Source organism: Pelecanus crispus, chromosome Z (assembly GCF_030463565.1).
Source record: "Pelecanus crispus isolate bPelCri1 chromosome Z, bPelCri1.pri, whole genome shotgun sequence".
Classification (NCBI taxonomy): domain Eukaryota; kingdom Metazoa; phylum Chordata; class Aves; order Pelecaniformes; family Pelecanidae; genus Pelecanus; species Pelecanus crispus.
Genome location: NC_134676.1, coordinates 20,534,444 through 20,562,255, shown reverse-complemented (window position 1 = coordinate 20,562,255; position 27,812 = coordinate 20,534,444). Strand labels below are relative to the sequence as shown.

Here is a 27,812-nt window from a genome sequence, read left to right as displayed (position 1 = left end):
GGCCGAGGAGGCCTGGCGGCGGCGAGGTGCGCTCTCTCCGGCGCTGACCAATGGGAGGCGGGGGGCGGTACCAAGCGGGCGGCAGGGACCAATGGAGAGCGGCGGGCGGTGCCGAGCGCGGTGCCCGGATCTAGGGGGAGGCCCGGTTCCGCCGCGGGCAAGGGGTGCCATGGGTGGTCGCAACAAGAAGCAGCGGGCGGGCAGCGCGGCCCATACCGCCTCCGCCGCCACTGCCGCTGCTCGGGCCCGAGCCGCTGCCGAGGCCGGCGCTGCCGCCGCCTCCGCCTCTGCTGCGGAGGCGGGCAGCCGAGCGGCGCCGCGGCCGCCGCCCGCCTCCAAGGAGCCGCGTGTCAAGCAAGGTACCGGGTCCCGCGGCGTGAGGCGGCCCCGGCCAGGGAGCCTCAGGGGCGGCTGTGCCGGGAGGAGGGGTGCAGGGTCCAGGCGGCCGAGGGGTGCCCCGGCTGGCCGGGAGCGCACGGAGGAGCCGCTTCGCCAGGGACCCCCGAGGGCTTGGCCTGCATCTGCCTGGGGGCATCGGTGTTACGGGAAGAGGCCTGCTGAAGGCTTAGCGTTATTGAGCGTCGAGAGAGGCACCTTAAATGGCTCCGACGCGGGGTTGGTCAGTCCTGGCTTTAGCCCGTCTCACTTCCGGGGATTCCCTGAGCAGATGAGCCTTCTTGACACTGATGAGTTGAGTTAGTTACAAAAGGTCTGTTGTTAGATTATTGGTAGCTCTCGTGGAACAAGTGTTGGTGTGGCACTTGCCCAGTAATGAGCTTCTCTTGCAGATGTTCATTCCATATGGGCTCAAAACCAATGCAATGTCGATTTGGGTTATTTCTTTTTTTGCGTGTCATGAAAAAAAGTCCAGAGTAGTTCCAGGGCTGGGGGCACTTCAGCAGTGTTATATGAGCTGAGGGATGACTGTTCTGGGTGCAGCCTGAAAAACTAGTATTCTGCAGCACAGTGAGATGTCTGTTTTCAATAAACCAGCCTTGCCAGAAGTGGCTCAGATACCTTATAACATCAGTAACAGCATGTGTTGCAGACCATAAGCAAATCATGCAACGGCCAGGCCACTTGAGATTCCAACTTGTTAACACAAAGTCGTGCAATCCATTAGCTTAAACTTCCTGAACCTGTTTGTGTACTCTGCTTTTACAAATTTGGGCTCTGCTAAATGTATTTCTTGTGTTTCCCACTCCTCCAATACCATGATGCTCAGTCGTCTTCAGAAACTATCCTGCTTCTCTTCCAGGTTGTCTGCTGCGGTGAAAAATAAGTTAGTATAAGTGAAAAATAAGTTAGTATAGTCTAAATACTGTGTAGTTGCACAGTAAGGGTCAGTGATTAGCTCGTGAGTGCTAACTGCTCTTTGTAGCTCCTGACCAGGGGTGATCACTTTTTTTCTGAAATGCTGTTACATATGCTCAGTCCTGATCTAAAAATGGGCTTTCCTAGAGCCTCTCTGCAGGCAGCCCAGCACAGACGAGCTGTCCAACCTGCCCGCTGGCAGGTGGAGGAGCTGGGAGGTAGCAGTGCCTCTTGGAGCACAGGGCTGCTCCTTCTAGGGTGGCACACAGCCTCGAGGGGTGGTGAAAGCTGTGCAGTAGCAGAAGCAGTATGTGTGTTCTAAAAACAGTGGAATCCAGCATCAAACTGTGTGTTGTGAGAAGCCAAACCATTCTAATGACAATAAATAGCTTTGTGAATTAATATTTTTCTAACGGCTGCTAAACGAAAACTATTTAAGAATGACCATAGCAGATCAGACCAAAGGCCTCTGTAACTCAGTGCCCTCTCCTAAATAGGGACTAAAAGCAGGTACCTGGGTAAGAATAGGTCGGACATACAGTGATGTAGTCCATAGGGTACTCTTACATCCTCCCTAGTTGTGGTTTAGGGTCTTCCTGAGCCAGAAGCAATGTTTTTTCAATGCCCTCCAGAACTGATTGATTTCTTTACTACAAAGCTTTTCTGTCTGCCCTTGGAGTTCGGTAAACATCCAATACCCACAGCGTTAGTGGCAAAGAGTTCTGTTATGTAGCTGTGCACTTTGCAATTAAAAAAAACCCTCAACAGTCTTACTTGTTTTGAACCTGCCATTAGCTTCTCTATTTGGCACTCCTTGTTCCAGTGTTGAGAGAGAGTGAACGGTCAATCCCATTTCCTCTCATTGTGCCACTTGGAATTTTATATTTTGTCTGCTAAGAGTCATACCCTTCTTCACTATTCCTTGCTCGAGGGCCTTTCTGTACCATTGATTATTCTTATTGTTGTTATGTACCTACATGTTTCTGGCAAATTAGTGTAGTATTTGCTTGCACTAACCTGCATTATGTTTGGTCTGCTTATCTACTGTAAACAATGTTCTCTGTGTTCTGCTTATGTAATTGGTGGTTATTTGCAATTTGCAGGTCCAAAAACTTACAGTTTTAGCTCAACAACAGATTCCAGTGCTGCTGCAAATCTAGATAAATCTGTTCTTAAGGCGAGTATCTTCTTTAGGTAAAACAACTTTGGTTTTCGTAGTACTCTCTTAGCTGAGTAAATATTTTTCCAGCTCTTCTTCAGTATTATTTTGTGCAGGTAAACTACATTTGTTTATTAGACATTGACCTTCTTGAGCTTGATGCGTTTGGGATTTTGAGTGTGCTTTAAGAAATAGGGGTAAACTAACAGGGCAAGAGAATATCAATTTCATGCAGGACTGCTGAGAGCTATGTTTGGACTTCTGCTGTGCATATGGATTCTTCTTCCTGTCAGAGGAAGAATACAGATTTTAGACAACCACTTCAGTAACAACCAAAGCTTGGTTCCTGTTTTAGAAGTGTTAAAAACACTAAAATTATTCTTTTACTAAAATGATTTTTTAAGCCAGATAGGGAGGAGAGTGTCATAGATTGTATCTTGATGATCAAGTTATTTTATACCAGTTCTTGTAAGTGGAGGAGAAAGGCCTTGTTCTTTGTGGTAGAAATTTTTTTTTATTTCCTTACAGTATTTCCCTTGACTTAATGAATTTCCTTGAATATTAAAATGGGCCTTCTCTGTAGTAAGGATTGAACTCTTCTATTTCAAGTAAAAGTGTATAGCTTGCAAGAGTAAAAAGAAAAAAGTGTCCTTTTTGTAAGAAATGTTTACCACACTTATGGAAAGCTGGAAAAGTTGGGATTTGAATGGCAGAGATATTTCTGCATCCTTCTTTCCTTAGCCATGAAGACCATTGATATGTCATAAAAATTTGTAAATGTTTTGCTTTGTATCAACTAATTTTCTCTGTGCAGGTAATGATAAATGGTAATTTGGAGAAAAGGATTATTGATATAATCAATGACCATAAAAAACAAAATGATGACAAAGGGATGATTTCCAGAAGACTTACTGCTAAGAAATTACAGGTAGAGTTTAAAGTGTTGTTCTCCAAACATTGTTTATTTAGAATAAGCAGTTTCTTTTTTGTCATTCATATCATGTCATACTACACTTCTGTGTAGTACAAGCCAGTGTAGCGTGCTTTCCAGTAGTTAAATTAATGATTAGTCAGTAGAATCGACAAGTGTGCTTATTAGGAGAGATGTCTTTGTGCTTTGTGCATTCAGTAACTAAAATTGGAGTCTTCAGACAGGATAGCACTTAATCTCAATGTTTTGTTTCCTACTTTTCATTCTGTATAGCTGGAAAATTGTAGGTTCATCTTTCTAACTGGAAAATATGTTCTGTACAGAGGCTGGAATGTAGATTTACTTATGTGTACATATTGACAATAAAATTATTATAAGCTCTGTGTGCAAAACAGGATTTTCTATTCAGCTTTCTGATGTATTAATTTGTGCTGTTTACCTCCGTTCAATGCTAGTTATCTGATATGTCGGAAATAGGAGTTTACAAGCCTATATTAGATTGCTATATTAAATCCTAATATTTTTGAACTTTTCTATGTATAGGATGTATACATGGCTTTACAAAGATTCTCTTTTAAGACTGAGCACATTGAGGAAGCAATGAAAAATACACTTTTATATGGTGGTGATCTTCACTCTGCACTTGATTGGCTTTGTTTAAACCTTCCTGATGGTGAGTATGGTGACAAGGAATTGACTACAGTTTTTAACAGAAGAGTGGTAGGACCTGCTCTGGTATGGGAATGCTTCATAGTGGTAATTAATTGTATTGTTTCACTAAGACTGGTAGTCATCACAGAGTTCCTTTCCAAGATGCGCTGCTGACTGGTTCTGGGATATTTTATTAGTGTATAAAGTCTTGTAGAGCTCTTGTTCCTAGTCTTAGAGTTTTATGGAAGTCCAGCAAACAAATGCTGGCTTATCTAAATGCTAAAGCCTGATTTTATTTCAGGCATGCTGGTTTTGGTTTATGTTCTTCTATTTGGCTCTCAAAACACTTTAAAAGATTTTCAGTAATTATTACTGACATACTCTGTGACACGGATTTTTTATTTTGAAGATGCCTTGCCTGAAGGTTTTAGCCAGCAGTTTGAAGAACAGCAGCAGAAACCTAGAGCAAAATTTTGTTCTCCTGTGTCACAGCGTGAACCACCACCTCGCTTAGTAGATAACAGAAAAAAGGAAAATGACCCTGAAACTAAGGTAATCTGAGAAATTAATTTGTATTTACTGGGGGGAAGAGAGGATGAAGTTTTCTAAAATACAGAATTTGCATGTGAAAAACTTCTGAAAATATGGTATGCTTAATAATTGTCACCCGCAGTATTTTAACTTCAGTGGAATGGTCATTTGAAGGTAAAATTTTTTCATGTGAAGTCTAGAAGGCTCTTCATTGTTCATTTTTGTGGTAAAGCATAGCTTAATATTCTCCTGGAATGTGTTCATTCTGTTTATTTACAGGTGGCACTCTCTGCGTACTTGTGTGGTTTAAGTTTGTCTGTGTACTTGCAGGGTTTTGATTTCTGTGGTTATTGAATCTTAAACCTAGAAATAGGAAAGATTTCTTGCAAAAGTGGGTTTTTTCTTACAGCAGTTATAATTGTTCAAGTGTTAAGGTCTATGTAAGTATATTGTGAGATGTTTGCCCTCATTGGAGAAGTTTGCTCCATGTTTTTTTGTGTTATTTATGTCTTATAACTTTGTTTATATATAAAATCTTCATCAGTGGTTCCTAAATACTGACAGAGAAAAGCACTGGTGTTTTCACTTAACTGTTATCATTACTTCTCATTTTTGTTACTCTTCCTAGGAGACGAATGTGGGGAAAGAGAAAGAAGTGAGTATGAAGGAATGGATTTTGCGATATGCCGAGCAACAGAGTGATGAAGAGAAGAATGAGTCTGTGAAAGAGACAGATGAAGAAAAGTTTGACCCAGTAAGATAGAATAAACACTTCATGAAAGTCTTCCAAAACTGATATGTCTGGTACATCTGCAAGTGGTGGGTCTATTTGTTAAAAATTGAGGATTGAATACTTTTTTTTTTACATTATCTATTTTTACATTTGCAGACTACTGAAGGGGAAATGTGTTGAAACTTCTGCTTTCCTAAGTTGTTTTTCCTTCCTATTTTTTTGTGTTGGGCTCAAAATACCGAATGCTTTGTGCTGGAAAGGAAAAATTCTTGAAACACATCTCAGTGAGATTAGGAAAGGGACTGTCACTTTTTTGAGGTTTTGACTGTTGGTTACATAAAAACTAATTGTTCCTCCTTTGTGTAAGCTTGGTATAAAGGACAAAAAAAAGCCAACTTTTTTTTGTGAAGTTCATTAAAAGTGACAAGCATACAATAGTCAACTTGTAATTAATAATTCTGTTTGAAATAGAATGAAAGGTATGTACATCTGGCTGCGAAGCTCTCTGAAGCAAAAGAACAAGCAAGCATCTCCAAGCAAGACAAAGACAAGCAAGGCCAGAAGGTAGCACAGGAGAAAATACGAAGAATTCAACAAGGTAGAGCTATGCAAATTACCTGTGTTTTATTTTGTGGCCTGCGTATTTGTTAGGCAAATAAGAAAATGTCAGTAACATTTCACTACTTCTGGTTTTGGGTGCTCAGTATGAATTGATATAATTGATCTTTTCTTTTTTAAAGAATAAATGTCCAGCAGTTGGTGGGTGTAAGTTGTATTCTCTCTCTGACAGAAATGACAGTACTTGAAGAACATCCGGTATTTAATCCGGCTATAAAGATTTCAAATCAACAACAAAATGAAAAGAAAAAAACTCCTCAGCCTCAAGAAACGACTTTGAATTTGAGCTTGCTTGAAAAACCCGAAGGTGCTGCAAAGGAAGACAAAGGTGTGTTGGAAATGGTTCAGTACAAGCTTGAAGTGTACCATGAATTTCCAGTATTAAATTTCCAGTGTTAGTTCTTGGTTTTCTGGGTTGTATTGCATTGCAGTCCTGAGTCATCAAGCTCTGATTGTAGGAAAGGCAGGTGGGCTACCTCACTGACCAAGCTGACTTTGAAGGATCTGTATTTGGTTTAGCAGATGATGTTGAAAGCTATTTTTGCCATACTCTCGTGTCTAAAATTGTGAGGTTGGTTTTTTTTTTTTTTCCAATTTTAGAGCTAGTTACTGTTCCTATTATCACCCTCTTATCTTTTTAAACTATTTTCATTGTAAACCTTGGAAACCTTCATTGTACATTATTTTCTGATAACCAGACTTTCACTAAAGTTCTTAAATTATAGGGTGGTCCAAGGTGGCAAACAAAATATTGTAATTAATTTCCTGCTACATACTTTTGTGGGAAAAGCAAGAATTTGTCATGTATCAGTACTAGTATTTCTGCAAAACATTTCAGAAAATACTGCTCTCTAGTAAAAGTACCTTTGAAGAAATGATTAAAAAAATTCTTGGCTATCAAAGGAATGTAAAATCAATTTTAGGAGACTTTAAAATCTGTCTTTCTGCTCTTCTAGTGAAAAAGAAAGAACCACTAGATGTAAGAAACTTTGATTATAGCGCTCGAAGCTGGACTGGTAAATCTCCAAAACAATTTTTGATTGACTGGTGCAGGAAGAATTTTCCCAAGAGCCCAAATCCTTCTTTTGAAAAGGTCCAAGTTGGAAAATATTGGAAATGTAGGTATGTATTTCCTATAAACTTTACTTTTTCCTTTTGGTTCATTTAAAAATAAAAATGCTAGCTACTTCTGTCTTGTCATGTTGCTCCAGATTTATATTAATAAAGTACATTTAGCCCAAACTCTTTTTTTTTAAGTCCACCAGGCAGATACTTCACTCTGGACAGTTCTGCAAAAGTAATGCTTTGACTGGACACTATCACAAAAATCAGGTTCTAGTGAATGATCCCATAAAGAAGGCATTGTTTTTTTAATTCTGTACTGCTGAGTGAAAGGTTCTGAAGCAAACCTGTGAGATAAATTTGGACAATTAACTTCTGGTATTCTCATTCAAAATAATATATTAAATCATAGGGTTTAAGCAGATGAATATCAAAGCCTCTTTGGGGATTGTTTAAAGTAAAGTGGAAGTTAGAAATTAGTATGAAAGCTACCGTAAGTTTGTAACCAAAACAGTGCGGTATCAGTGATTTTTAAATTTCTTTTAGAAAACGAATCTATAATGTAGTGGTATAAAGTAGAATTATCATCACGTACAAATAAAGTGAACACAGCTTTACAAAGGAGTAATGCTTGTTGAAGGAACCAAGTAAAAGCACCTGTCTTCTTGCTCAAGTTAAAAGCTGCTAGTATACTGTCCCCCTAAGAATTTGAGAAATTTGGCTGCTGGTCTGACTGGCATATATCTGTTAAACAGATGTTTGCATCTCAGTAGATCATTAACTGTCATTTCGATCTATGCTAAGTAGTTACAAGCACATAAACAAATATTTAGTCCTTCTTCCAGGGCAACCAACCTTAATGGTGATCTGTATGGGTATAAATACTTCTGCTTTGAAGAAAATGAAGACATTTGTTAAGAGGAAAAAAAAAAATCACAAATTCACTGCTGGAATCTGTTGCTGAAAATTTTCTGCTATTCAGTCAAACTTTATCAGCTGTTTCTGTTTACAAAATATTATTGAGTATTATTAAGTTTATTTTGCTTAATTTCTCTATTTGAATTTCACTCTTATGTTTTAAACAAAAACATTAACAGGTGAGCTATTTATATAGGTAACAAATTAAGAGAAATCCATGTGTGAATTTGTCTTTAAGGGTCAGGATTACCAAATCGCCAGATGATGTAATGGCTATGTGTCCTACAATCGTAACAGAAGATAGTATGCAAGCACAACATCTAGCTGCTACTTTGGCACTCTATCATTTAACCAAAGGACAAGTAAGATTTTCACCAGTATTACTGTTTTTAGCCTGGAATGTGCCTTTGCACTTGTTAGTTATAATATCTATAGTTAAATTCTAAAAACAGTTTAATGAAGTGTTTCCTGTTAAATTCTTTGCTTGTATTATATGTTCATTGGCTTTTATCTACAATCAGGCATATGTGTTGCAGCATACGGGGATGAATTTTTTTGATAGTAAAACTGTTCTTTCAGTGTTGTAAAGAATGCAAGCCAGTTGAAAATAAGAAGTGTATTGTTGATGTTTATATTACAGTTTTCATAGTTTCTGTATTTAGAATAGCTTCCTATTTCATGACTTGTCGTATCTTTTGCCACTCAAGTTCATTTACACATAAAGTGTTAGTGATACTACAAAGTAGTACATAAAGTATTTTTTTTCTGCTTTTTCCACCTGAAGTCAGTTCATCAGCTACTGCCTCCTACCTACCGAGATGTCTGGCTAGAGTGGAGGGATATTGAAAAGAAAAAGGAAGAAGAAAACAAGATAGAAACCAACAAACCTCGTGATAACTTTATTGCTAGATTATTAAACAAACTCAAACAACAACAACAGCTGCAATCTGAAAACGAACCAAAAGTATCCGAGGGTCCTGAAGATTCCTGGGAAAACTTAGTTTCTGATGAGGACTTCAGCAGTCTCTCTCCTGAGACCTCAGACACAGATAATTTGGAACCTTCAAGGATTTTGTTCAAAAAGCTGCAAAGTTCCTCCAGATACCAGAGGCTTCTGAGGGAGAGACAAGAGTTACCTGTGTTTAAGCACAGATACTCGATTGTAGAAACTCTTAAAAAACATCGGGTAGTTGTTGTGGCTGGTGAAACAGGCAGTGGGAAGAGTACCCAGGTGCCCCATTTCTTGTTAGAAGACTTGTTGCTAGATGAAGGATCACATAAATGTAATATTGTTTGCACACAACCCCGAAGAATCTCAGCAGTGAGTCTGGCAACCAGGGTTTGTGAAGAGCTCGGCTGCGAATCGGGACCGGGAGGAAAAGTAAGATGTGTCTGAATTCCTTTTTCTAGTCTTGATCAAATACCGGGGCCTGAATTGCTGGTACAAAGTGAAAACATTATTTCTTACACAACCATATAACTAGATGTTATTTTCTCTTGAAAAGGGCTTCTTGCTATGTCAGCTGTTTCTTTCCAAATTGTCACCTGTGAACCTCTGGGTATCCATATATGATTTCTAAAATCTTTAGAGGGTGATGAAGAGCAAGAGTGTTTTGTAGCAGGGATGGTCAAACATTGGATCAGATTGCGCAGCAACTGTGGCATCTCTGTCATTATGGATGGAGAAAACTCCCCTGAATAAATCTCTGAGCAATGCAGTCTGGCCTTGAGTGAGGCCCTGCTTTGAGAGGGGCCCCTTCCGACAGAAGTTATTTTGTTATTTGAAGAAAACCAAGGTCCTGTATGTTTTATGGTAGTATACTTGTGCAAAAATATTTTTGCTTGAGGACTGCAAAGAACCCTGAAAAGAACACTGAGTTTACCAGCTCTTGGCTACTCTGGAGAAACTTATTTGCAGATTTTGGTGTATTTTCCCTTTCTTAACAAAAGAAAGTGTGTGTATGAAAAAACAGTGTGGTAGTCCTTCATACTATTTAATTAGCCACTTGTGCAGTGTCTGACTCTAACAGTGCTTAAATTTCACTTCACTTTGAATGTCTCTAGCTTGTGTACTATTTTAAATTATTGCTATCTTTTTTCTTTTTTTTTTTTTTTAAAGAATTCCCTGTGTGGATATCAAATTCGTATGGAATCAAGAACAGGAGAAGCCACCAGACTACTGTACTGTACAACAGGTGTCCTGCTTCGGAAACTTCAAGAAGATGGTCTTCTTTCAAGTATATCTCATGTTATTGTAGATGAGGTTATCAGCTCTTACTATTCTGCGTAACTGTAGTTATTCTGGGCCTTGACTTGTACTAAAGCCTTACTATAGATAGTTTTTCTAATTCTAGGTACATGAAAGGAGTGTCCAGTCTGATTTCTTGCTAGTTATTCTGAAGGAGATCTTGCATAAGCGTTCAGACCTGCATCTGATTTTAATGAGTGCTACTGTAGACAGTGAGAAGTTTTCCAGCTATTTCTCACACTGTCCCATTTTAAGGATCTCTGGGAGGAGTTACCCTGTTGAGGTAGGTAAAAGTTTCTTTGGTTGTGCAAGACACTTTGTATGCACGTATACAGTGTTTGCCTCGTTAGTGTCTATAGGAAATACACCGATATCACTTCTTTTCTTACCAAAAATACATATCTTAAATATGTGTTTCAAGGACTGGTAACACTTTTCCTTTTTGAAAATATAAAATAGCTTCAGTGCTTTGAAGTACAGGGTTGTACCATTTTTTCTGATGGATTTATTATTGATTAAAATCAGTCCATCCGTGACACTTCCATTTTCCTCTGTTGAATCTAGGTAGAAAGGAAGGCAATAAAGAACTCCGCCCACCCACGATGCAGCTTTGTCACTATACCCTTAACGTATGTTTCTCATACATGTTATATAGGCTAGGGTAAAGGTAATGTTAATGATCATGTGGAGAGGCCCATTAACAAACTCATAGCAGCTCTAAGTTTAGGTTTTGAAAAATCATAAGAAAGATTAAATTGAAATTTGCAAGATCTATTACAATGTTAAAAGAGAAGGGTGTGCCCTGTTCAGCTTTGTATGTAAGCTTTAAAAAATGAAAAACGTGCTGATTACTGTTTGACATGCCATGTATTTCTTCTGTGAATTTTCACTAAAGATTTTCCATGTTGAAGATGTAATTGAAGCAACTGGCTATGTTCTGGAGAAAGACTCAGAATATTGTCAGAAGTTCTTGGAAGAGGAGGAGGAAGTAACAATTAATGTTACTAGCAAAGGAGGAGGCACTACAAAGTATCAGGTAAAATAGGCATTTTTAGTTTTGGCTTGGAAATTTTGCTGCTTTTTTATTATTTTAGTTCCTCTTATTAAATGGGATTGGATTGTATAATATCAAATATTCTTTCAGTTGATAAGACAGACACAATGGCACTGCTACAGTGGAAATCAAGTATTAATGCTGCACCCTTATGTTTGTCTCTCCAGCTCCTTTATAGGTGCCTTGATTTTGCTGTATTTGACATTGAGTTCTCTTGTACAGGTTCCCAGCTCTAGATCTATAAGCAGCAGCTGGGGAAAGCAGTTTTTTTTTTAAGTTTTTTTTCTCCCAAAGAATTCTCCTAAGTAGTGAACCTAAGAACAGAAGAGGCAAGGCCATATCCTTCTTAGCTGAAAAACTCCCAAGACCCTCTAACTTGGCATGCTAGATGAGATGATTTACATGAGATTATTGTGTAGAGCTTTTTGGTTTAACAGGCTGTGGTTAATCCTGTAGGTACTCTGCAGTGACAGCCATATGTGCTTTTGGATCAAAATTCTTGAAGGGAAGAGTGTATGAATGCCATCTGACTTTAGGCAACTTAGGCTGTTCATCTAGCCTGTGTGTATTTTGGGTAGATACCTGTCTGCTCTGACTTGCTCTGCCAAAATCTCTGCAGGACCATTTAGCTTGGTGTGATCAAACACTGATGCATATATTGAAAAATATGCTGTCATGTGCTCTGCTGCTTCCTTCCCCCCGCCTCTCCCTGAGTGGTAGTTACCCCATACATCACAACAGCATCCTATAGTTGAAGCCCAAGTGCTCCTCCATCTTTGGGTTTATTTCTGTTGAGCCTTCAGTACAGAAGGGTATGTGGTGGCAGGCTTCTTTAAATGCATTGATTAACAGTGAGATAGTTTACAGTAGTGCCACTTAACATAAGCCTTATGCTAAGTACATATCTGTAAGATGTTTGTAAACAATTTAAATGTCTGTATGTTCTGATAACTCTCCTTTCCTCCCCTTTTCCTACTGCTACAAAACACTGCAGGAGTTGTCACCTAATTGACTCTTAACTTTCATTGCAACCATTAGTTGAGAAGGGTGAGGTGAGGGAGGGGAGAAAGGGGAGACTGGTTCCTTATACCCCAAAATAGGAGTTTTGAAAGAAGAGTAGCCACCCTGTTATCCCATTTTGAATTGATACCAATTGCATGCCAGATACGGACCTGGGAACTGTTTTCATTTGTAAAACAGACTGTCACAGACTTTAATTCTTAGTCCCTTTTTTTTTTTTTTTTTTAAATCTGGGATGTTGTTTAACAGTAGTAGATACCTATACACAGGTTATGTAGGTGGCTGTGACTTAATCTAACTCACACTGATTTTGGTGGGAAAATTAAATGTGTCTTATCTCAATCTCTGTTTTAAGAAAACTAAATGAATGACAAATTGATCTTCTGCTCTTTTACCTTCTTCTAAAACACTGAGTGTATGATATTTTTTTTTTTTTCCCCCTGCTCTTCTGTTTTAGGAGTATGTCCCAATCCAGTCTGGATCTGGTATCGATTTGGCTCCTTACTATGCAAAGTATAGCAGTCGTACACAGCAGGCTATCTTCTATATGAACCCTTACAAGATCAACCTTGAACTTATTTTGGAGTTGCTTGCGTACTTAGGTACAGTCTACTTCTGAAGAAGTTTATATACTTGGGGCTGTCCTTTGGACTTATTTTTCCAGTGCTTTCTACTGATAATGTAGTACTTTACTTCATTCTTACATGAAACATCCTAAAAAGTGTTTTCTGCAGGGCCCAGAATTAGTTCCTGTTCTCAAGTGAAACTGTTCACAAATGCATGTTTAACTATAGGCCTGTACTGTAACTTTCCAGATAGAAGTCCCCAGTTCAAGAACATTGAGGGTGCTGTGCTGATCTTTTTACCAGGCCTTGCCCATATCCAACAGCTGTATGATCTCATTTCAACTGACAGAAGATTTAACTTGCGTGACAGGTAATGCAGATATTTTCTATAAAATTAGTAGTTTAACTTAACGAATATGTTTGGGTTTTAAGCTCTGCTATTCTTGAAAATGGAAACTAGGAGTTATACCTCTGAGCCATTTGTGCTACTAATGTACTTTTATTATTTAAAAATGATACAAGCAAAAATGACAGTGCTTAGGAATGGTACGGTAATAACTTTGTTATTTTTATTTTAGTTTTCAACAAACTTAATCACAAAGCACTTGACTACTTCTTTCCCACTTCTTAGGGTATGGAAGCTGACATATCTGGGATATAGCTTTCTGTGGCTTATTGTTTACATGGAAGTGACTACTTTATGAGAAGAGATCCAGAGACAGTAATCTAACAAGAAATAGCATAGGGTTCTAGTGACAGCTTTGAAATTTCTTTTGTGGGTAACTAAAAGTTAGCAACATGATGGCATAAAAAGAATATTTGCAGAATAAAGATTCATAGATGGACTGAGATGTCAGGGTCTAGACGAGAAGGAAAGTACAAATCTCTGTGGGGCTGTCTCACCTCTGAAGGCCTTCCTTACTCAGGCTGAAAGTTGCATGTCTTCATAGTTCTGTGCAAAGTTTCAATAATGGTCCTTGTCTTGGAAGCACAATGTAAAGAATGCGGGTTCATGGACACCTACTTCCCTTTTTTGCTAGGCTATTGGTGTAAATTAACCTAGAGTTCTGTAGTAGTAGTAGTATTTTTCCTGCATTATTACCAAATAGGAGAACATGGAGTTACCCTTTTTTGATATTGTAAAACACTGAAGCAGAGTTTCATACCTAATCATACCAAGTTTTACTGTTTCAAGTGTCCATTATAGTTGCTTTCTCCAAACTGTTGTCAGCATTCTGGTCTCTTTTCTTTTTTTTTTTTTTTTTTTTACTGTATCTTGATTTGATAAGTGTATATTGATTGATTAATGTAATTTCTTGTTCTAGGCACAGGTTGATAGCTTTGCATTCTGTTCTTTCAACTCAAGATCAAGCAGCTGCATTTACAATACCTCCTCTTGGTATTAGAAAGGTATGAAATATTTAGAAAGGTGAAGTCCAGCACTGAAAGGAGAAACTTTCTGTGGGTGCAACTCTGAATTGTTTTAAAATCAAATCATGTAGAATTACACAACAACCAGTTATTCCTGGAATTTTCTTGCTGCAAAGAAACAATTCTTCTAATTTGGTGCTTTGTAAGACATAGAATGCTGTGAAAACCTTGACAGTAATCAGAAAATTTCTTACACCTGGTATTTTTCCAAGAGCTTCTTTAATTGTTGCTTTCCTGTTTTTTAACTATTGTTAACCAGTGACTATAGCTTTTGTCAAGGAAAATAATATTTTACTTGCTGCCAAACTATTTAATTAAAAGTTGACCAATTTTGTCAGGTACTAACCAGTAATTTTGATAAACTATAAAACAAAAAGTGAATGTGCAATTCTCACTTAACTTTTGATTCCTCGGTAATTGGGGAAGGCTAAACCATTTTCCATGTCATGTAGCTTTTAATGCTTGTCCGTTTATTTAAGGAAACATTTCTGGGTAGAAAAACTTCAACCTAACTTATTCTATAATATTGATTAAAAGGATGAAAACTGTTACGCATACCGTAATTCCTTTATTTATGTTACATTACTTTTTCAGATTGTTTTGGCAACCAATATAGCAGAGACAGGTATTACAATACCAGATGTTGTCTTTGTAATTGATACTGGGAGAACAAAAGAAAATAGGTGAGAGTTTTTTATTTCATCATTCATACTGTGATTAATGTAAATATTTGGAGGCTAGTACTGCAAGAATTTTATAGTATCCTTATTAAACTGCAGTTCTGGACCAAAAAAAAACGTGCTGAGCTCACTGAACAGCTTGCAGCTTAGGTACAAGTTTGGAATGAATCTTTGGATTTTCAAATGGTGTGAAGAACAACCAGGGGAGTTGTTCATAGATACAGAGAATCATGATTAAGTACTGGTTTAAAAATAAAGTAGACCCTTTTTATATTATCTCAGTTTTTAGAAGTTACTTTTTGTCCATCTTAAATGTGATAAGTCCTACAGAATGTGTTAGGAAGAACAATTCTGAATTGACAGGGAGATTAAATAGTACAATAGCTCTTTCATTTTCCAATTTTTACACTTTCATTAGTGAGTTGTAGCCAGGGTTATATGATGTACAGTTTCCCCCATGTATGCTTAGTTTTCAAAACTAAATATAATATTTTCAAACAAATAGTATTTAGATATATTATCATTAGATATATTATCAATATGCTGGTATTTAAGTATACATCAAACTTTTAATTCTGAAACCTGAATGGGCACTTGCTTTACAATTTTTAAGGTATCATGAAAGTAGTCAGATGAGTTCCCTGGAGGAGACCTTTGTTAGTAAAGCTAGTGCTCTACAGCGACAAGGAAGAGCTGGGCGTGTAAGGGATGGATTCTGCTTCCGAATGTACACAAGAGACAGGTACTGTAAACTTAGTTAGCACGCTTTTGTAAATCACATAGATATCTTTGTCTTTTTTTCTATGCAAAAACAAGAAGTCTTGTTGAAATTCACTTTAATTACTGCAAATGGGAAAGATTAAACTGTAAAAAACAGAGAATTTGACTATCATATGAATAAAGTGTTATAGTAGTCTTTTTGTTTCACAATTTTAAAGTTAGTTTTATTCTTAGCTTCTCTATAATGTAAATGTTTTGAAAAAGAATTTCATAATTAAAGGAAAAGTGCAGCACCAAGGAATTGTAGATCAGTTCTTAACAACATCTACTGCCCTGCATCAAATATACGCAAACCTTACCTACAGAACTTTGAATTTTTTTATCAGACAAATCTGTAGGTTTCTGAAGTGGTATCTCTATGGGTAAGAGATTGGGAAAATACCAGATTATACAGCACTGCAGAATTAGTTTCTGTTACTGCAGTGGAATAACCTTTTTCCCTGCTTGTCTGAAAGTCTGAAGCAACTTTCATCTGAGAAACAGTTAAGGTAAAAGTATTCTGAAATAACCAATGAAGTGTGCATTTTAGCCACATGTAAGTCTTTCAGTTTGAGAGCAATGCATTTTAAGAACTCGTTTTGAAAATTGGGGTCTTACTGCCTTTCCCTCTCTTTCACTGAAGCTCTTGCTTTCCAAGCTACCACACATGCCTTAATTCAAAGGATGAATGGTTTTATCCACTGTGCCATTCCAACCCCTTGCCCCTTAAAAGAACATCAAAGAATGAGCATATGAAACCTGAGTTTATAAGTTGAATTCAAACATTAAATTGAATATCTGTGATTCTGTTTTTATGATGTTGCAGGTTTGAAAGTTTCATGGAATATTCTGTTCCAGAAATACTGCGTGTGCCTTTGGAGGAATTATGCCTTCACATTATGGTATGGTTTTGGTTTTAGAATTACTGACTTTGTTAGCTAAAAACATTACATATGCCTTTAGAGGAATTGCAGCTTCATACTGTTGTGTGGTTTTGTTTTTTTTAATTACTGACCTTGTTAGCTAAAAAGGTTTGCTAGGACAGCCCTAATCCCCTGTGGTTAGTGGGGCTTCTCCCACCAGGGCAGGGGGGAGCCCAATACCTGTGTGTTGGGAAATCCAGAGCATACTGCTGAGTGAGAATAGCATGCTGTACTATTCCCGTTTACCTCAGAGTGACAATTCAAACTTAGTTAAACAGCCTTCAGACTGATTTCTGCGTAAGGAAGCAATTCTATTCCCTCTCTCCCCATCCTGAGTGAGTAGGATATGCATGGAAAACTAGCAACCTGGCAAATTAGCACCAGGTTGAACTGCATCTCATCAGGTTTGAGAGTCTCCTGCTCATCTGTAACCATTGGTAATATGCGTCTCTGATCAGTGGTCATGCCATACGAAGTCCTTCCAAACAGTGAAGTTTTGTTAACCTAATGTGGGGTGTGCCTGTGTTCTGGGAACCAAGAGCCTGGTTTAGAGGGGAGGGAATGTGGGCTTTTGATTGCAAGAAGAGCTTTCCAGTTTCCTTTGTAGCTACTATAATGGTTTGTTATAATAAATTTTTATATTGAAATATGTGCCTGTTTACTCCACAGAAATGCAATCTTGGCTCTCCTGAAGATTTCCTTTCAAGAGCATTAGACCCACCGCAGCAGCAAGTAATTGGTAATGCAATGAACCTGTTGAGGAAGATTGGAGCTTGCCTGTTAAATGAACCTAAGCTGACTCCATTGGGCCAGCACCTTGCAGCCCTCCCTGTCAATGTAAAGATTGGCAAAATGCTCATATTTGGTGCTATATTCGGCTGCTTGGATCCTGTGGTGAGTGGGGGGAAGAAAAAAATTGTATCTACATTTTAAAAAAAGTACAGAAATGGTTAACCCTTTACAATTACTCTGATTTCTTGCAACATGGTATTTTGAAAGGATGATGCAAAAAAGTGGAAATGTTTATTTTAAGGTGAGGGCACCTGGACATCATAGAGTGGAACAATCTAAGTGTTCTTTATGGTTGGACTTGATCTTAAAGGTCTTTTCCAACCTAAATGATTCTATGATTCAAAACTCCTAGGTACTATTCACAAGGGGATAGTCAGACTTGGTCTCCAGTTCTGTCTGTTACGATCCCAGTGAGTATGACACTTACAGAAAAAGCCCTCTTACATGTGGGTTAGAGCAATCTGGATTACCCCACAGTTTGTGGGTCAAGAATGTGCTGATGTAAAGTTACTGCAAATGAACTGATGTGGTAACTTCTTATATGAATACTGTGGCATAGTTTACACCTTCACCTAATCCATTTAATTGACTGCCAATTAGGAGGAAGCATTGGGTATGTTAGTTGCTGAAAACTGAAAGTTAAAATTCTTTGTTCTCTCAATATCTCCTGTTAATGTGGTTTAATCTAAAGCAGTTGTTTAATCTGACCTTCACTGTATCATATCAGGTATTGCTCTGCCATTTGACAAATCATTTCATGTGAGTTTTGAGATTTAATATTTTTTATCAGTATACAAGGCACTACGTAAGCAATGTCTTCAAGTTCTGAATTCTATGTAGGAAATTCCTATGGTCGTAAGTTTTTCTTGAGACTTAGTAGAAGAGAAAATAAAGTATTGTTAAATATTACTGTAAAAGAAAATGTAAAGCTATTCATACGATAAACCTGTAAGCTTATAAAATACTCTGAAATGATGTGTACTTTACTAATTGCAGGCAACTCTGGCTGCTGTTATGACAGAAAAATCCCCATTTACTACACCAATTGGTCGAAAAGATGAAGCGGATCTTGCAAAATCATCTCTAGCAATGGCAGTTTCAGACCATATAACAATCTACAATGCTTATCTGGGGTAAATGAAAATTCTCCTGTGCTTATAGCTAGATGCAGATAACACTTAAGTAATGTAGTTCTGTAAAGAATCCTTAATAAGTATCTCTTGAATTGCTTGCACCTGAAGTTTTTCTCTTCAGAATAACAATAGATTGCCAAATACTGTAACACAAAAGGAGAGCTTGCTTAGTACCTTATCCTTTAACTCCTTTTAACTGTGGTCGCATACGTACAGAGGTATACTGTGTCTGTTTATCCTAGTGTTTAAAGTATTTTGTTTGCTGTTTGCAGTATGCTGACCTGAATATTTTGTGTTTTAGAAGAAGTACAAATGTATATATTTTAAAATGACATACATATATTTTTCTTTTTAGGATATTATCACTTAAGGCTCAAAAACCACACCTGAATTTTGTTTCAACTGTCAAGACAGACAGAAATGTGTAGTTTTTGAGTGAAGATTACCTGGTATTTTTGTTAGTGTCTGTCAAATTTATGCTACAGGTGTGTTCTCCACAGTGCTCTTAGACCAGAGGCATTCATCTTCATTAGTGCCACTTAGTTCTAGTTTTGAGTGGAGAATGCTGACCAAAACACAGCATTGCCTTTTAACTTACTACCACTTTCATATTGTTATACTCTTGATGTGATACTTTTTGCTGTAGTAAGACAGAATTTTTCCTTAGGTGGAAAAGGGCTCGACAAGAAGGGGGGTATCGTGCTGAGATGACTTACTGCAGAAGGAATTTCCTTAATAGGACTTCACTGTTAACTCTGGAGGTAAACTAAATAATTATGCTCTGCACTCAAATGTTATTTGTTGAAATTTCCCTCTGAAAATGTCAAGCCCTTTTAAAGAGGTGGTATATCACAATTACTATTTAGACAAGACAAAAACAAGTGGAGTGCTAGGGACTGATAAAATGCACACCCTCAATCAGGGAAGCTGTGTCTGCATTTGCGTTTTAATACTCACAGTTTGTTGGTATACATCTTGGCAGTCACTGCCATTGGAGAAGCTAGTCCTTACTTCCACCAGAGAATCAAAACATGAACTGAAATACTTAGGTTGTGTTATTCCCGATATCGAAGAACAGGTTTGTTAACAATTAGTTTGAAATATGAGCCACAGACTTATGTAAATGGCCTTTTATTTTTGGTGAGAAAATGTTTTAATTGGTCTTCCTATTTAAGTTTGTGTGACTGAGCTGTCCTAAGCAGAAGTGGATCTTTGGTACAAATACACCTTTTTATTTTAACCTCAGGTGAGAGATTTAGTATTTGCAGTGTATCTAGTACCATATATGTAATCCTGTATTCCAGATAATGTTTTTCTTGTAGAAACAGGCAGCATTCCAAAGTGGTTGCATAAAATACAAGTGGTTTATGTAGTAGATTTTCCCCTGGAGATCATGAATATTTGGGATGGAGTGTCATTGCCCGCTGATGTACTGCAGTGTGTACTTGTTTAAATTCAGAGCTTTATTAATAAAATACCTTACTAATTTCAGGATGTGAAGCAAGAACTCATAAGGGTCGTCAGAGCAGCAGGGTTCACAGCATCTGCAGCGCAACGTGGATGGGATGGACATGGAGCTACACAATCCCTTTCTCTTCACGAAATAGCTCTTCTTAAAGCTGTGTTGACTGCAGGGCTGTATGACAGCGTAGGAAAAATAATATATACAAAGTCTGTGGATATTACAGAGAAGCTGGCTTGCATGGTAGAAACTGCTCAGGGTAAAGCGCAAGTGCATCCCTCCTCTGTAAACAGAGACTTACAGACATACGGATGGCTTCTTTACCAGGAGAAGGTAAGTGAAAATAGTGAATGTAGTTGATAGTTTGTGTAAAGATGGAGTTATGTCTCTGACACTAAATAACATACACCAGTGTAAAGTATATCTGAATGTCTTGTTCATCTTAAGAGTCTTTAGTACCTAATGATCCTGAAGGACTGTTGTGGTTTAGCCCCAGCCAGCAACTCAGCACCACGCAGCCGCTCGCTCGCTCCCCCTACCCCGATGGGATGGGGGAGAGAATCGGAGGAGTAAGAGTGAGAAACACTCCTGGGTTGAGATAAGAACAGTTTAATAATTGAAATAAAATAAAGTAAAATAATAATAATAACAATGTAATAATAATATACCAAGCAAGTGATGCACAATGCAATTGCTCACCACCCGCCGACCGATACCCAGACAGTTCCCGAGCAGCAATTGCTGCTCCCTGGCCAGCCCCCCCCCAGTTTATATGCTGAGCATGACGTCATATGGTATGGAATAGCCCTTTGGTCAGTTTGGATCAACTATTCTGGCTGTGCCCCCTCCCAGTTTCTTGTGCCCCTGGCAGAGCATGGGAAGCTGAAAAGTCCTTGACTAGCATAAGCAGTACTCAGCAACAACTAAAAACATCAGCGTGTTATCAGCATTCTTCTCCTATTAAATCCAAAACACAGCACTGTGCCTGCTGCTAGGAAGAAAATTAACTCTATCCCAGCCAAAACCAGGACAGTATCCACCCCTTATTCTATACCATCTACGTCATGCACAGGCCCTTCCCTCTCCAATTCTAATTAATCACCACCGGTTTCCCTATCTTGTCTTGATATGGTATAGCTGCTTTGGAGACAGAGGAGATTAAACAGTTGTCCACCAGAGCCTTATACTCCTGTGGGTCTGACAAGTCCATAAAAATGAGTTAACTGGGTGCTGAAGAAAGAGAAGTTAAGGCTGGACATCATGAACAAATCTGTTCATGGCAAAATTTGTAGCTATAAATGAAAGTACCTTGCTGTGTGTCACTTAACTTAGTAGTATCATTGGCTTTTTTAATACAGTTCTGTTGATTTTAGTACGACCACTTCAAGCAGTAATATGTAATAGTAACACTTGGAAGTGTGCTTTTTCTTTTTTACTGTTCTAAGCAGACTCTGAGCTTTTGAAACTTGGTGCAGACCTCGCATATCCCCAATGTTGTAATTGACTGCTGAACTTCCTAAGTGAATTGCTTTTTTTTTTTTCCCCCTGTCACTTTCTTCGTCCTCACAACTGAAAATTTTGTCAGTGATTTGCTAAATTTAAGTGTTTGTATTTAGCTACACTTATGGTACAACAAAACCTTGACAGCCATTGCTTGATGGCCAGCTTTACTGTAGGGAAGCAGGAAATTACATTAGCCTTCTTAATGCATATGAAGTGATAGTATTTTTTGGAGAGCTGAAAATATTTCCTGCCCAGAAGAACCTTGTAGTGTAAGGGCAAGACAGCAGCTAAGGTAGGTAAGTTATTCCATGAACAGCAGAAAAAAAACCTGTGTTTCTGTGCGAAGACGCACTCTTTCTGTTTCCTTTCCTCCCACTACAAGTCCTTCCCATTTCGTCTTTATCTGTGAGAGGCTCCAAAGCCAGAAGTAGCATATGCTGAGCCCCATAGTTTACTCTGTGTATGTGTCTACACACATCTGCATTTAAGCATGTATGTATGTGCATATGTAGATATAGATAGACTGACAAACCCGCTGCTGCTAAGAATAATGTACAACGGAAGAGGTTTACCTGCCTTTTACTTCAGTAGGTTTATTAATTTTGATGTCTCTTCTCTGAACAGCACTAGGCTAACATTATCTTTCTGTTTGAATTTTAACAAGAAAACTGTGGCTTTAGCTAATTCCCTGGTAACATATAAGCCTGTCACTTACTTAGAGGTGGTGTATTTTATGTGGTCTAGGGCAGACAAATTGCCATTGGTTGTCCTGTGTACAATGACTTGTGTTGATTGGATCTGAAAAGGAAAGAAGTGTAACTTTTGCTTTTAAAAGTAGCAATCTAATTTTGGTGTTAATAGATTTTATGTGGTTTGAGGTTTTTGTTGTTGGTTTTAATGCTTGTGTTTGTTTATATGCAGGTGAGGTACACTAAGGTCTATTTGAGAGAGACTACTTTAATATCCCCCTTTCCCATTTTGCTTTTTGGTGGGGATATAGAAGTCCAGCATCGGGAGCGTCTCCTGACAGTTGATGGCTGGATCCATTTTCAGGTGTGTTCGAGTGGTAACAACCTTTTGTGGTTCCATGGGCTTTTGTATTACACAAATGATGCACAAGCTTAATTCAGAACACTCTATATGTGGGGTGAAGATAAGAGGGAAGAAGGAAAGAAAGAATGAAAAGAAATTATGGGAAATTTTATATACATATTATGCAACCTGAGCAAATAACACTCGAAAGATAGGCTTGTAATATGCGGCTTGTAACAAATCAGTTCTCTCTCTTCATGAAGAAAGCTTGTGTTCTTTCAGAAAAGGTATTGGAACTGATATAGACTAAACCTTGGTTTATAGAGCTGGTACTGAAAACAGATGAGTGTGCTATTTTGTATTACCCTTTCCTACAATCTTCTAATTATGTAAGTACGTATTTATCTTTAAAATACTGCTTACTTTGCTTTATAGCCCAAACGGGATTATTTGGGAAAGAAAAAATCCAAATGGAAAATACCTATTTGCTTGGGTTTGGGTTTTTTTTCTTTCCAGGTAAAGAGGTTTTATTTGGTGTCATGGTTTAACCCCAGCCAGCAACGAACCACCACACAGCCGCTCGCTCACTCCCCCCGGCGGTGGGATGTGGGAGAGAATCGGAAGGGCAAAAGTGAGAAAACTCACAGATTGAGATAAAGACAGTTTAATAGGTGAAGCAAGAGCCATGCATGCAAACAAAGCAAAACAAGGAATTCATTCACTCCTTCCCACCGACAGGCAGGGGTTCAGCCATCTCCAGGATAGCAGGGCCCCATCACACGTAATGGTTACTTTGGAAGACAAGCACCATAACTCTGAACGTCCTCCCTTCCTTCTTCTTCCCCCAGCTTTATATGCTGAGCCTGACGTCATAGGCAGCATGGAATATCCCTTTGGTCAGTTGGGGTCAGCTGTCCCGGCTGTGTCCCCTCCCGACTTCTTGTGCACCCTCAGCCTACTCTCTGGTGGGGTGGGGTGAGAGGCAGAAAAGGCCTTGACTCTGTGTAAGCACTGCTCAGCAGTAATGAAAACATCCCTGCATTATCAACACTGTTTTCAGCAGAAATTGAAAACAGCCCCATACTGGCTACTACAAAGAAAATTAACTCTATCCCAGCCAAAACCAGCCCATTTGGGAATGGGAAAACTGAGTGTATTTTCTTAGCGTATTCTTGCAGACAAAATTAGAACAGGTGACATGCCAAAATCCTCTCTAAATTCTGTTAAATGGAAAACATTGGCTTTTGCTGGCATACCAGCTACTTGGTTACAATTTTTCTGTGCTCCTGTGGGCCCTATGTTACACTGAAGGAAGACTATAAGCTACAAAAGATTTTAGTGTTTTGCACTCTGCTGATGCAAGCAAGCAACCATCTAATTGAATTCACTGGTTATCATGAACGTGAAATTTTAAAAAGCAGTTCCCTTGTGGGTTTGTTGGAGAATTTTTTTATGGTCCCTGGGTGGCTACAGGTTGTATGGTTGCTGGGCCAATTACATCTTGTAGTGTATTGCAGAATTTCTATTTTTCTACTGAGATGCTAAGCAGAATATATTGCATTTTGTGTTTTTTCCATAATAGCTACTTATTGTACCGCAGACAGTATATAAATGAAATAAAGACTGGAATAGGGAGAGAGGGACAAAATGAAAGATTTCTGGAAAAGGCTTCAGCTTTAGATATCCAAATTCCTAGTGAGATTTAAGAGAGGTTTGTAATTGCTTTCTCAGGAGGCCAGGCAGACCTCCTGAGAGAGAGATGTGTAGATATTTTATTTCAGGTATAAATTAATTTGTACTTTTATACCTCAGAAAAAAGCGATCGGAATGAGTAGGCTATTGACAAATTAATAATTTCACCATATGGTGGTTGTTCATGATGTGTGTGGGAATGTGTTCTGAGTTACCCTTCTGAGCTGCTGTTCTTTAAGCTGTGATGCTACAAACGACAGGTGCCTAAGGATGAGAGGGCATGATGCAAGCCCAGTCATTTCATGAGTACACTACCCATATGCTTAAAATTATGTATAAGCATCATGTTTGCAGGAATCTTGTTACAAACTTCTATTTATATGTGAGGTAATCTTTTAATCTATATTTTGGTATAAAATGTCTAAGTAATGCAAATGTTTGTCTTCTCTGTTCTTTATAGGCACCTGTAAAGATAGCAGTAATTTTCAAACAGCTGAGAGTTCTCATTGAGTCTGTTTTAAAGAAGAAGCTTGAAAATCCTAAAATGTCACTTGAAGGTAACTTTATTACTGCATCGTTGACATTACTATTTGTTAAATGGACCTTGTGGGAAATCTAAGGAAGCATTAGTACACTGCATCCTCACCCAACAGGGTTAGTGAATATCCTATGATCTTGAGAGACATCCAAAAAGTCATTCTTAATCCTACATATATTGTGTGGCTCACCCCAGATGTATGAAGTTCTGCACAACTGCTGTTTTAAATGTCCTTGATGATAACATTCAAGGTAGTGGTAGTAATGGTGAGGTATGCGTCTCAAAACACAAGTAAGATTGTGTGTGATGAACTTCAGGCATGGATGAATTTTAAGTGTTATGCGTGTTGTCTCCCAATGTAGGTTAATGATGGCCGCCAAAGTAAGGGATAGAGGAGCACGATATAAACTTTCAGCACTGGGTGTTCAGAAGAATATTGTAGGTGGGGAGGAAGAAAGGGAGTTCCTGTATGCTAATGTATTTGTAGTTAACCTATCGCCTTCTCAGCCTCTTTTGTGAAATACTGAAATGGCCACAACCAGCTCATTGAGTAATTTTATGAATTTTCCAATGATGTACTGTGGACATACTGTTTGCCTTTTTGCTTCACAAATGGGAATTGTGTGTTGTGTCTTGCTTCAATGTTTTAGGCTATGCCAGACTGTAAGATTTCAAGTTGCTGAGAGCTAGACTTGTCTTCTGATTTTCTTGGGGTTTGGGTATCAATTTTTAAGCTCACTGTTTTCCACTCACTGTGTTTTGTTTTCTTTCCTAGATGACAAGGTCTTACACATCATCAAAGAACTGATAAAAACAGAGAGTGGTAACTGAAACCAGAAATCAGTAACAAACCAGAGCTTCAGTAATGGCAGGGGAAATACGCACTCCAACGTTAACAGAAAGTATTTAAATGCTTAGCGTGGTTGATACCAGCCGTGATGTGGAAAGACTGCATGATTTTGCATAGAATTTACCTTTCTGTATATCATTTTTAAAAATGAACACTGAATATGTTTAGCCTTTGCAATACACTTGGTGCCATTTGTCTGACAGTATGAATGATGGATGGAAGCAGTTTCTTTTCAATATAAAAATGGCTCTGGCCAATTCATCTTTTTTTTTTTTTTGCTTGTTTAGTGTACTAATCATACCATCACTGGTGGTGCAGACTGTAGTAAAGATTAAAGATTGGGTCCTGAATCTCAGCTGAGTAGAATTCCATTAGATGTGTGCAAAGAGAAGACAAACGTTTCTTACGTGGGTTTCCTAAGTGGTAACTTTTTTTGATCTATGAATTTACAGTATTAAAGCAATACATCCTATAGATGCTTCATTTTTCTGTATGGTTTACGTTAAGAAGTTGCTTTACAAAAGGTAGTATGGACTGCTGTGATCAGGTGCTCAGCTAGACAAGTGTACTGACCAGCAGCCCATCCCCATCTTCTGCCTTTTCTCACACTTGTTCCTCCCTGTTCACCCTGATCCTTGTCTCTCCCTGCTACTGTAGTAAGTTTTGCTGTCCCTTTCATATGCTAAGTTTTGCCCAGTCCTGCAAGCCCCCTCAAATGATGATGATCATCATCATCATGTTTTTCCTCCTTTATTGATCAAAGTTCGGGTTGACTCTCTTCAAGGCTATACCAGAGCAGTTCTTTTAATGGCTCATCAATCAGTGGCTGAAGCCTTCTCATCTTCATTATTCTCCCTTAGCTCTTGCTCCTTAATGTGTGTCTGTGTGTTCCTTTGTTTCTTATTTCTTTTATACTGAATACTCCTTAACCAGATAACTTCATGAACCAGGTGCTCTTAACATTCCACCTATCCACGCCATTTACAATTATGGAAGTGAAATTTTAGATCACTAACTCTGCTTTCAAGAATGATGAATATTTTTGGGGGGGAGGGCATTAAACAACTGCAGTCAAGTAGGAACTCTGTATGTACAGGCAGAGGCATAGTGTGGAAGATATTTTTTTTAGTATGAAAAATACGATTTCATACAGCAGAGGTTAATAGTGTACAGAAAGAGCACTGAGGAAAGCATGTGAAAATGCAAAATACATGGAGCTATTCAGTTAAATTATCATAGCAGAACTGGTACTGGTGTGCTAAGAGAGAAACTATAAGCTGAAAGTAAACCAGCTTATGCATGTTACTCTCACTCAGTTCTGGAAGAGGCAGGTTCTCCTAGTAGTTTGCTAAGAACTCTGAGGGGAAAAGTGATCACATCTGTTATCCTTTTATGAATTGTGATAAACTAGTGGTAGTCCTGGTTTCCTGCAAGAGCCAGGACGTGGTTTTGGTTTGGGTTTTTTTTTTAATTCCAAAGTATACAACACTTAGGCAAGGAAGCATTTAAACTGTTAAATTTCGATCTTAAGACCTAAGTTTTGTACTCTGTATTCCCAGACACATTATTCTTTTGTGTCAGAGGCATAGAAATAAAAACCTGCAAGCTACATTCCTTAAAGATAAAAATTAAATCTGCACCCTGAACAATTTCCTAGATTTTGTTCTAGTTGAGGTCTTTTATCTGTATCCTTTGGAAACATGAATTAGAAACACACTTCAGTAATTCAAGGACTAACAAGCTCCTGTTTCTTTTGGATTTGAATTTTGCATATCAGGTGTTGGTTTTAAATGGCTAAAACTTAATTAAAGTGTTAATTGTCCTTGAGTTCTTCTCCCTTATTTAACTGTGATGAATAGAGAGGTTTTGTTCCATTTATGTACGATAATGTTGAAATTCAGAGGCATTCTTGGTGTTCTGTAGCATGCCCTGCTTTGTAATCTTTCAAAGAAATAGCTGCTTTCAGTTGTTATTAAGGGGATATATTGTAATAGCTAGGAAATCGCACACTCTCCTGAGTGAGCAACAGTTTTCTGCAAAACAAACGAAACAGCTCACACGGTGGTGTACAGATAAGCACAGTTAAATTAAAACCAAACAAAGACTACAGTGGCTTTCTGCTTCTGCAGTGTACATGAGCAACTTTTGTGCCTGTGCTCTTTTGGGCGGATGAACTTTCTCTTTTGTTCCATTTGTTTAATAAATATTTCTG

General features: G+C 38.3%; 1 protein-coding gene across 4 annotated transcripts; it reads left to right on the top strand.

Moving 5' to 3' along the window:
- The first annotated feature begins 169 nt into the window (after window positions 1-169).
- DHX29 (DExH-box helicase 29) lies at window positions 170-26,754 on the top strand. 4 transcript variants are annotated; one of them, XM_075726263.1, is made up of 27 exons: window positions 170-359; window positions 2,418-2,491; window positions 3,288-3,401; window positions 3,948-4,077; window positions 4,465-4,607; window positions 5,215-5,340; window positions 5,791-5,917; window positions 6,110-6,265; window positions 6,894-7,059; window positions 8,156-8,279; window positions 8,702-9,148; window positions 10,037-10,180; window positions 10,272-10,448; window positions 11,061-11,201; window positions 12,697-12,841; window positions 13,055-13,175; window positions 14,131-14,215; window positions 14,831-14,919; window positions 15,530-15,658; window positions 16,502-16,577; window positions 17,268-17,492; window positions 18,387-18,523; window positions 19,191-19,284; window positions 20,016-20,318; window positions 22,410-22,541; window positions 24,673-24,769; window positions 25,526-26,754. In XM_075726263.1, the coding sequence occupies exons 1-27, from the start codon at window positions 170-172 to the stop codon at window positions 25,579-25,581; spliced, it is 3,948 nt and encodes a 1,315-aa protein (XP_075582378.1). In that variant the 3' UTR covers window positions 25,582-26,754. The 4 variants fall into 4 exon arrangements, with proteins under 4 accessions (XP_075582378.1, XP_075582377.1, XP_075582379.1 ...); XM_075726262.1 differs by having other exon boundaries at window positions 8,702-9,298; XM_075726264.1 differs by lacking the exons at window positions 170-359; window positions 2,418-2,491 and adding an exon at window positions 564-709 and having other exon boundaries at window positions 8,702-9,298.
- The last annotated feature ends 1,058 nt before the right edge of the window (window positions 26,755-27,812 follow it).